The following is an 11,202-nucleotide window of genomic DNA, read 5'->3' on the forward strand; positions in this document are numbered from 1 at the left end:
TCCCAGAAGCGATTTCCGTTTCTGCGTGGCTTACAGGATGGGAGTGAAACAAGGGCAATATATTACTCATTAAACTCATTTTAGAGAAAAGCAAGCCGTATTAGAAAAAACACAGTATGTTCGCTTGTAGACATCTCATTGATGAATACTGATGATTTCTTGTAGAAGCAATACATAGTATTCACCCTGAGAATAAAATTTAGATTATTTTTGAAATGTTAATAGAATTTTGTAATATTATAAGTACATTCCTTATTTTAATAAAAAAAAATTTCCTTGTGGGGATTGGACCATACAAATGTATAGGAAGAGTGTTTTTGATTCACTTCTGCCCCCATGTGTTACTTTTGGGTAAATCACATTCTCCTTCAAATTCTTAAAAAACAATACCCCTTCATTTCTTACAGGATGTCTTCGCATCCATTAGAAGTATAATTATTATATGATCTTACTTGTTTACAAAATATGTGTGCCTAGGTCCCTTTTAATACAGCGTGGATAAAACAACAGTAGGTTGTACGAAGAATGATGTGTAATGTAAACTTATTTCAGGATTATAAATAAAGGCAAATGTTATGTAAAACGAATTCAGATTAGTCTATTAACTAATACATAATACATTACGTCTCCCTCAAATTTTTGCCTGGTCAACTGACGTTTTCTTTGAAATTTTGCAAGTATTTTAAATTTCTGATTGTGACCATCCTGTACAGTAGGTGGCAACAACGTGCTTAGAGCTGTTAAACCTCCATGCGCCAAAAGAAAAAAAGGAGAAGAAAAAAAAAATACAAGTCACTCCTGCAGTTGGGATAAGGAAACCCCGTGCTGCCAACGCCCGGCGCAGAACCGTCAGCGGTCAGGCTTCCAACGGTAAGGAATGTTATGCAAATACTAATTTCTTCCCTTTATTTTTTGTAAATATTTAACAGACGGATGTGATTTTTGTTACGTGTAGTATTCTCACAGTAAGCAGCAATGTATTGCGTTCTAAAAGTATTGGTTTTTGGCAAATTTTGTGATAGGCGACGAAATTAGCTACCGAGCTAGCGTCCGCTGAATCGGGCAGTTATCGTTATAATGGTGATGTGTTCGACCGGTTAAGGGTAAATGTACATCTCTCTTCTACCCAACGGTTACGTAAATTGGCTGTTAGTAATGACCGTCCAAATTTTATGTCACTTGGGAAAATAGCTCGGTATTTGGCTCGTTTTCATCCGAATTGCCATGGCCGGTCAGGCGGTGTACAGTGATGTCACGGCACTGAGCGAAAAACGGATTGATTCGCGTTTTAGCTAAAATAATAGTTACTGCCCACGACTTTTACGTTGTATATTATAACTAGATACCTAGTTATCGGGTTGAAACCTTCTTTTGTAGGGACAGTCGCCTAGCATTAGGTTTGGTTAAATGCCCTTCCGGAAGCGCGCTGATCCTGTCGGGATGCAGCACTGCGTTGGCTCGCGCGCGGCTCGGTGGGACACCGGCCTCTGTCATCAGATCCAGGCAGTCCGAGGTAAATAAGGTGTTTAATAATGGAGCAGGCATTCTGTTTAGAAGTCGGTGTATGGAAAATTTTATGGATTGGAGGAAGAGGTTGTTCGTTAATGTATGGCATTTTATGCGCAGTGGAAGCTGTAAGGATGTACAATTTTCGTATCCTGTATTATGGGAAACCTGAATTCCGGGCCGTTTAAAACAACGTATTTGTATGTCAGTTGGAAAGTTTGCAAACTGTTTTGTCGAGAGTGAGTTAATCATGGTAACATTATACGTAATGTTGTAGAGCAGGGAGTTGGGTGTGTGCATTGGTGTCTCCGCGCCTCGGGCAAACTACTTAAAACTAATTCCACCACATCAGGGTTGTAGCTTCCATGCATTCACGCCGGGGAATAGTAAGCAGCCATCTGTTGGACGCCTTTGGAGGGGAGATCTGTTAGCCGACGGATAAATCGGTTCGCTCCGAGGCAGATGTAGCTGTAGGCGGTGGGAAGTCATTCAGTCAGGAATAGCAAGGCGTGTATAGATTTGTGAGGAAACCTGTGAATCCGGGTGAGGAAACGAGCTGAGTGTCGGGGGGGGGGTGGGGTGCGGCGCGGCCGACAAGGCCAGTCATAGCCAAACTCCTCTGAGTGCATTTCCTGTGAGCTGAGCTTTGATACAGAAAGGAATTGTGCTTCTACAATTGGTAAATGCGTAATGCCGGAATTGGGCCTGTTGGTATGTATCCCCTTAAATGTACAGTTAAAGCTTCAACTTTCCCAATTTCAGGAAAAAGGCACACATACTGAAAGTATGAATCACTGCACACCAACTTTTTCTTCTAATGTACCAGGCAGACATATGGAATTTTAAATGGTACTGTATGTCTTTCATTGATCGCAGTAAGCAGGAACAGTACCCAAAGGTTTCAACACTTTACCGCGCCCTATGAGTGTTGCTTTTTAAAAACACTAAATTGCCTCCTTTGTAAAATAGAGGCATTTTCAAGTTAAATAAGTCTAACATTTTTTTCCTTCACATTTTCACAAATTAAATTAGACTGGCAGCTTTAGTCCTCTTGAGCCACAGCCTCGAACATTTTTATATCGCTTTTTAAAAATGCCTTCGAGAGCTGCTGAAGTGACTAGCAATCCAAATGGTAACAAAAGCTGAAAGTCAACCAGAATGTGGCTCCTCAGGATTGTGGCTGCTCACACCAAGGTAAATTGTTTTAGAAGGGTGTTTTTTTTCCCCCAGTATGGCATCATTAGGTATCTCATTACTATAGTGTTGTCTTTATATGGGGTGCATTATTTCACGTTTCCATCTGGTGGACGTGTTTCAGAGCTCAGAGCAAGGTTTTTGTTGGACAAGTTTTTTTTTTTCCCATATTGGCTTTGTAAACTGATCTTATATAGAACAAATGTGATTTAAATGTAATAGAGGAAATGACTTCATTCATTTTTTTTATTAAATCTAAAATGTTTGCTCTTAATTTTAGTTCAGTCCTAGAAAGTCTTGAGCCAGGCTGTTATGTATCAAGATTTTTGTAAATGTAGGGCAAATAAACAAATTGTGAATTATGTAGAACAAGAATTGGTCAGCAGTGGAATCTGCAGTGACTGGGTTTCTGTCTGGCAGCTCTTTGCAGAGCTCATTTGATCTTATTGTTTTGCAGATTGAATGAGAAGTGTGCATCCTGAAGGAATACAGCTATGCAGACTATTAAGTGTGTTGTAGTAGGCGATGGTGCTGTTGGTAAAACCTGCCTTTTAATCTCATACACTACGAACAAGTTTCCATCTGAGTATGTACCGACGGTAAGTCATTTATCATATCTTAAAATGGAATGGCGTATATATATTTTTTTCATTTGTATTAGGAGTGTAAATGTATCTAGTAATGGTGCACCAATATGGATTTTTTTGCCAAAATGTTTATATTTTGTCTAATTACTGATAACTGGCCAGCCTCTGAGCTCCGTAAATGTGTAATGAAAGTGATGTTGATGATATGACCTCTTTAGGATCCTGTGAATGCGTAGCAATCACATCATATAATCAGGCAGTGAGACACCAGGGTAGAAGTGCCACCTTAGGAGACTGTAGCGAGGTTCTAAGTGGTGAATGAGCTGACAAAGCTCTTCATCCTTCAGCTTGGTGCTGCTAGTTTTGATTGACTAAAGACTAAATATGGTACAGCAGTATCGACCAAGACACATTGGTCGATTGGACACATGTCTTGATATTAAACGAACTTTGGCCGATGTTATATATTAACTGAAATATTGTGCATCTTTTGTTGTATACAAGTACAACTCTAGTAATCAAGTAGTACAGTGTCAAGTCAAATGTAGGCTAAATATTTCAAATAGACACCTGTAGAATGAAGAAAATAAGGAAACTAAGTTGTGCTTCAGCATACTTATTGACCCTTTTTTGCTTTCAGGTCTTTGATAATTATGCCGTAACGGTTATGATTGGAGGTGAACCTTACACCTTAGGATTATTCGATACTGCAGGTATAGTGCAACCCCTTTCTTACTAATTATTAAGTGTTGGTAATGTAAAATAAGGTTCTATAAGTGTTTGTCTTTTGTGGTTGTATTTGCCTTTGAAATCTGAGGATTAACTTGTGCATCCCTAGTATTCTCTGGCTGTAGTGTGAAATAACATGGTTCTTTTTTTTTCTCCCCAGGTCAGGAAGATTATGATAGGTTACGACCTCTGAGCTATCCCCAGACTGATGTCTTCTTAGTTTGCTTCTCAGTCGTTTCACCCTCTTCCTTTGAAAACGTTAAGGAAAAGGTGTGTGTGGTGCTGTTGATAGTTATCTTTTTTTTAAAATAGAAAAAGTCAGCTGTTTCTTTGAATTGTCGCATTTTACAATGGTAGATATTAAAGCGATTATTAACAGTATGAGTTTAAAGTTAATGGTGACAAGTTATGCTATTGTACTATGGAGGAACCTCTGCAGTTACAGTATAGAGCAGAACATCAGACAATATCTAGTAACAAGTTTTTCAGGGATTATTTACTGTACATCAGGTACTTTCACACCGAAGTTCCAGAACCTGGTGCCTGGTTACAAGTTCCCGGACTGTCTTGACCAGGGACTTTTGTAGCTCTTGGCCACTTTTGTGTGTCACTTTCACACTGCACAACAGAACTGGGACCTTAATACTAAATAAGCATTTGAGACACAAAAAGCTCATAGGTTAACCTTCTCACAGTTCGAAACTACACAAAGACCCCAAAACAATGGAGGATGAACAAGTGTTTTGTTAAATTGCTAGTTTTTGAAGAACAATTGTGATCAAAATGGGCCTTTTATTTAAATATTTTCATATATGACCAGTGATGTGTATATTTCATTATTAAATCTGACCCACAGATTGATCTTCCATTTACACCATTTTTTAATTGAGTGAAATGTATTCTGCTAAGTGTTGGCAAGTTTCACTGCTGGTACCATCGATAATGAACAAAGCATATTGGTTATTGATCAAATTTTCCAATGCAGAAATATGGAGACGGAAGCAAAAAAATGTATTCATGAAATGTAAATGAAGTACAAGAATAATTCCATCTGCCCAGTTGTTTGCTTTGCTAGTTAGATCTATTTTCCCCACACTTTTTTTTTTTTTTAGCATAACTTCCAAGTTAACAGTAGTGCTTGTGGTCAACCAATCGGCAAGCTATTGCTGTAAGAACATCCCCAGTAGTTTGTGTTCAAACAAGAAGTACCTAGTCTGGAGCAGGTACTAAAAAGGGTTCTGGAACTGCCTCCGAGGAACTGCAGTCGGGCCGAATTTCTCTGGTGTGAATCTGACAAAAGTTCCTGGTTCTGGAAAAAAGTTCCTCTGTTGTGAAAGTGCCTATTGTTTCATAAGCACAGGAAGGGTGTCTTGTACAGAAGAATCCTAATACATTTTTCATTTTTGCCAGTACTGACATCCAATTTGCTTTTTCACAGTGGGTACCTGAAATAACTCACCACTGTCCAAAGACCCCGTTTCTGCTGGTGGGAACGCAGATTGACCTGAGGGATGACCCCTCCACAATCGAGAAGCTCGCCAAAAACAAACAGAAGCCCATCACCCCCGAGACAGCCGAGAAGCTGGCCCGTGACCTCAAGGCCGTGAAATACGTTGAGTGCTCTGCCCTCACGCAGGTAAGAGGAACAATGCACCACACCCATTAACCCAACTTTGAATCAGCACTTTTCACACAGAATGAGAGCTAATAAATACCAAGGTTTGTGTACTGACATGTGAGTGTATTAATTTGGGAAAACACCTTCTCTGAAATGAAAATTACACAATTCTTCCCAAGGCACAAGGCCTATGATTAATTGAATTGAGCTTTACAACACTTCAGTGCCTTTGTTGACATTGACTTGCTTATGGCAAAGACATGGAGTTATCAGTAGGTGTGTGATTGTTCGTGCTGATTTTCTCTGGGTGCCAGAATGGCTGAGGGCTGTCTTGTTGGTGAGTTTCTGAACTTGCACTTAAAGCTTGCATTGTGGCAAGAGAAGTGGTATAAAAATAGGTGGATTCTATATTAGCATGTCGCTCTTCCATTGACAGACCAGTATTCTCAAATGATCATTCGTATTTTAATTGAAGACATTTTTTTCACTAGAAATATGTGGATTTGAAATGTTGGTGAAAATATTAAAACCACCTGGTTTACCATTTTTGATTTGTGAAAATATTTGATGGCGAAGAGGACAAGATCTTAAGTCTAAGTCTTCTGCTGGTACTTTCAGATGGCAGATGTTCAAAGGGCAGTGATAAATTTTTATGTTTGCGTATATAGTGTGCTTTCTGTGCTCATTCTTTGGGCATTTTTACAATCTTTGGAATTTTGATGAGGGGTCTTCAGGCATTAGGAGCAATTGTGTAAAATCATATTTTATTAATAGAATACCACAAATCTGCGAGTGGGTGGTATGTACCTATATAGCTATAAACTGACTGGCTGCATCCTAGTTGTATTGCTCTTTAAACGTATGCATTGTTGATTAAGATTTTTTCATTCTAATGATATTACTTTTCCCACATTTCAGCATAGCATTGTAAGCATCAGATAGTGTGATTTATAGATTAGTTTGGATTCCATTGTTTTAACCAGATTGTGATAAAGTGTAGATGATAGCCTCCTTTTGTTCATCTATATCATGTATAGAGAAGACTGTTTGTACCATTAAGATTATACTTTTTATTCTATTATCCTTTTTTTTAAAAAAAAAAAAAAAAAACTTTGATCATAGATGTTTGTGTTTTACCACTTAACAATACTTTTTAATTCCAAGCCAAAGCACTTTCCTGCACATCTTGTTCTCCATTTTGCATTTTGTAGAATAATTATCAAACAGGTGCCTTTCCTCCAGTGTGCACACTTCTCATCCTGAGAGCTCCGAAGACGCTTGGTCTGACAGTTGCACTGTCGACATGCTAGTTCCAGCTTACTGTGTAGTATGTTTGCATGGCTTGACTCTTACCCATTTAGACAGTCATTGGGGTTCTGTACCTCACCTTAAGGTCCTACAGCAGGACCCCACCTTGGACACAAACCGACAGCCTTTGGGTCTCAAGGCTACATCTTTAACCAGCTACGCTACCTACTGATTTAACAGCACTTGTTTTTCTTGGTGCAATGGCTCCGCCTTGCTTGCTTTGATCACTGGCCACTAACTTCTCCCTTTCCCTGTCCTTTTTTTTTTTTAGAGAGGTCTGAAGAATGTGTTTGATGAAGCCATCCTGGCTGCCCTTGAGCCACCAGAAACCCAGCGAAAGCGGAAGTGCTGTATATTCTAAAATGCCGTTTTTGTTCCATTTCTTAATTCCACTTTTCCTCCCAGCTGCTGTTTTTTTTAATCCACTACTGTAAAAAGGTCCATCGTATACTTTTCCAAGCTGCTGCGTTTTTTTTGTTTTGTTTATTTTTAAAATGCATTCATTCTATCCTGTCCTTTAAGAACGTCTTGCCTTTAGTAATTGTGTGCTGCCGTTCCTCTTCTTTCTTCGGCCTTACTCTAAGTATTCACATGTTTCCTGAATCACCTGATGTAGGGGTAGCTGGGTGCATTTTGCCCATGGAAATACCTTCTCTATATCTGCACTTAGTATTAAGTTGTAGACTAGGCAGTTTGTGGATAGTTAACTTTTAAATTTTTATTTTTAAAAGACATTATTTGTGACCTCAGTGTGAATTTTGGCAAACCTTAAGAAAGCCGTTTCTTCATGAATGCATTGTGAAGTTTGTTTTTTGTTAAGATTTTTGCATAACTTATTTTAGTGTATTTTCAGTTTTTTACTATTGTATCAGAAAATAAATCTCTAATATAATCCATGGCTACAATTGGTCAGTGGATGATAAGTGTCAAGATTTTGGAAATGAAAAGTATGATCATGTGCAATGTGACTTGAATAAAGGAAAACTGAAATCACTTATATTCTGTCCATCTGATACTTTTATGGGTGTATGTTAGGCCTTTGGCAGTGTATGACCGAATCAACCCTTTGCTTTAAGATTTGTGATCCAATTGAAATACAATAGTTGTGAACAGGTTCAGAAACCATCTTGTTTCAATTATGGATTTAATGATAACGTGTGAATATTAGCAAATGTAGTCCTAACATTCTTCATCCCTCTCAGGGCCCAAATGCATTAAACAATCCTGTTCGCTGTTACCAGAATTAAATATCAAGCAACTTGGCTTGCATATTCTAAGGTAGTTATTAGTATGCATGTATTTACGATTATTTGTTGCATCACAATTGAGAACTGACAGTATTTGCGGACCCTTTTGTTGTCTTTAAGTGTTTTCAATATGATGTACAACTCAAAAGTAAAGTTTAGTTGTAGAAGTACAACTACAGCACTCAAGGAATAAAAGCATTTTCTGTACACGTGGGAAAAGTTATATGGCCTGTTAGTTCAAACTGATGCTGTGTGGCAGAAGGGAGGTTCTGAGGATGATGCCCTCAGCCTGTCACGTTTCGCTTTATGTGACATCGCCTCTTCAAATGTCTCGCATATCTCATGTTGCCCTCCAGTCTGCTCTGCTTCCGAAATACTTATTGGTTCCTGATTGTTAAAATGGCATAGCTGCCCTTCCCGAGGTTCCATACCTTCTGCTCTCGCTCAGCGGAAGATGTTTTGACGTGACACTGTACTCGGGTGTGTCCAATTGTGTGCGTTTTCCAAAATAAAAGTGCCTGTGTCTCCTGTTGCCACAATGCGTGTTGAGATTTTTGCTTCTCTTGTGCCCTGTGTTTGCAGAAAGGACTGAAGAATGTGTTTGATGAGGCGATTCTGGCTGCCCTGGAGCCTCCGGAGCCCAAGAAGCCGAAAATCCTTCTGCACAGATGTGCACTGCTCTGATCGTCTCTCCTAACATTCCCTCTGAGGGCTAAGGCCATATTCATACTCTATAGTGGGGCCTGGTGGGCTGGTTTTCAGCACATTAGACTTTGAAGCAATTAATTCCTTAACTGAGGTCATTTAGCCTCTCCTCTCTGTAGAAGCATGGTTAGTGGATTAGAAGAGATCTTAAAAACCTGTACATTTCCAGCCTTTTAGCATTATGATGGGGAGACCTCTTTAAACCGCTGATTCCCAGTCCTGGGGGGCTTCATTGCGTGGAATGTAGCATTACTAAGAAATATTAAACAACAATTAATTCATTTCAAGTTGGTATTATAATATAATGTAATTTGTGAACTGCTCATTTATTTTGTAATTCATTTAATCCTTCATTGGTGCTGAAATTTACCCCAATGAATCAGAATAAAATATTTACTATTTCAACAGTTTTATTCACTCAGTTGTATCTGTAATACTGAAACAATTATTTTTTTACGGATGTGTATCCTGCTTCTCTTAGCTACTATATCCAGCTCGCATTTAATTTTAATTAACGGTTAAACTCTAAGCGGCAAAGAGAGTGGATCCCACAGGAGCAGTCTGAGAATTGCTCTCCAAACCCACATTTAATTTAGATATTAGATATCGCACCCCATTGAAGACAGGAAATGACTCATTACGTAGCAGTGAGGATGAAAGTGGAGAGAGCTGGTCGATGAGGCATTGGGAGGCATGTCCTGAAATGTACTGGAAGGTTAGTGATCTACTGCCTGTGACCTCCCAGTTCATGGGGCACCGGCGGGTGCGGCAGTCTTCCGTCCCCCTCAGCTTTTCATTAGCCCTGATTAGCTGTTGATAAAAGGAATTATTTTAATAGTTTAAATTAAAGCCAAGCGGTTTAGCTATGGACATTTTCACTGGGCCAGATCCGTTACAGTTGGGGAGGCTTATGATGGTGAAAGTGGAGGATGGGACCCTCTTGTTTCATTTCTTTGAAAATTTAAGCAAACCCATATAAATAAGTGTAGGAATAGTTAATGAGCCAAGATTGATCAGGCCATAATCTGTTTTTCTAAATAAGCATTTATCCATAAAATAATGAAGAATGTATAGGCCCAGTCATGTTTGGTTAGACGCAAATTACAAATCAGCATTATGTATCACCTTGATTTTTTTTTTGGATGAAATTATTGAATCAACCATCAGCTCAATCAAGGTCAATTGAATGCAAGCTCAGTGGGGTCGAATGCCGGAGATTCCAGGGGCCCTCGAGAGACCTGCCTTAAATTGATAAAGTCCTGGTTACATTGATATCCATTTAAAAAATTGCTACAAATGACTGGCTCATTGTAATAGATTTGTAGAGAAGCTTCTGGACCCCACGCTGGTCAGGAGCAACATGCAGTAGCTCTAGTTGGGTAGTTAGGATGAGAGGATGAGTTAGATCATATCACTCAGTGATTTTCCCGGCTAATGGCCTTCTTTGCGGTCCTTGCCGTGGGCATACAGTGCTCAGAAGCCAGCTAGCATTTCAACAAAAGATTCCTCTTTGAAGGAGTTCTTTTTATTTATGAATGGTAGCATTGTCGATGTCCTCCCCTAACTGATTAGCGACCCTAGAGGGCTCACGTTATGATTTATGGAGCAGCGATGTAAGCATTCCTAACAGCAGATTAATATGTCGCCTTCACCTAAATTACCCTTTGTATGAGTATGCTGTGGAACTTAAGTATTTTAAAAGTGATGTTTAAAATAATTAATAAACTATATGAAATGGAGTCAGGATTGGCCTGGGTTTACAAGTCTCTATTTGTTGCCATTAATTTATGCAATATACAGCAAGATTGTGAGTAATATGGTGCACTGCGTTGTGTCATATGTCTTCCAACCATTTTTTATTTTTTATTATTTAAATGTGTTTTGGTTGTATTATGGAGTGTTTAAAACCTTTCTTAGATTTACAACATATACTGTAACCATTTTGTGCAAAACCAAATGTTTCGTTCTTGTTTTCTGCATTTGGAATCTTTGTTTTGTGATATTAAACTAACGTTTACATTATAGTTACATTTCCTGTGTGTTAATGTTTGAGTTTGATAGACGCTGTGCCCATGCCTGTGTTCACTCCTGCAAACACCCCAAATTAACCACAATAACAGCAACATGCGAAACAGACAATCCCACAGCACTGGATATCTCTGATGACTCAAAGGGTAAAAACATCTGTACATACAGCGCCCCCTTGTGAATTGATGATCCCCTTGCTTTAGTACATAATCTTGCTTTCTGTGATTGGAGAAATTTCAAAAGTGAGTATTTAAAGCAAATGCACATGCATTCATTCAAT

At 38.9% G+C, this 11,202-nt stretch overlaps 1 protein-coding gene across 2 annotated transcripts; it reads left to right on the forward strand.

Annotated features, from left to right (window-relative positions):
* The first annotated feature begins 761 nt into the window (after positions 1 to 761).
* Positions 762 to 10,918, forward strand: LOC111834408 (cell division control protein 42 homolog). 2 transcript variants are annotated; one of them, XM_023793662.2, is made up of 6 exons: positions 762 to 870; positions 3,158 to 3,299; positions 3,928 to 4,000; positions 4,177 to 4,286; positions 5,455 to 5,652; positions 8,772 to 10,918. In XM_023793662.2, the coding sequence occupies exons 2-6, from the start codon at positions 3,195 to 3,197 to the stop codon at positions 8,871 to 8,873; spliced, it is 588 nt and encodes a 195-aa protein (XP_023649430.1). In that variant the 5' UTR covers positions 762 to 870; positions 3,158 to 3,194; the 3' UTR covers positions 8,874 to 10,918. The 2 variants fall into 2 exon arrangements, with proteins under 2 accessions (XP_023649430.1, XP_023649431.1); XM_023793663.2 differs by lacking the exon at positions 8,772 to 10,918 and adding an exon at positions 7,214 to 7,939.
* The last annotated feature ends 284 nt before the right edge of the window (positions 10,919 to 11,202 follow it).

The sequence above is a fragment of the Paramormyrops kingsleyae genome, chromosome 6, assembly GCF_048594095.1.
Source record: "Paramormyrops kingsleyae isolate MSU_618 chromosome 6, PKINGS_0.4, whole genome shotgun sequence".
Lineage (NCBI taxonomy): Eukaryota > Metazoa > Chordata > Actinopteri > Osteoglossiformes > Mormyridae > Paramormyrops > Paramormyrops kingsleyae.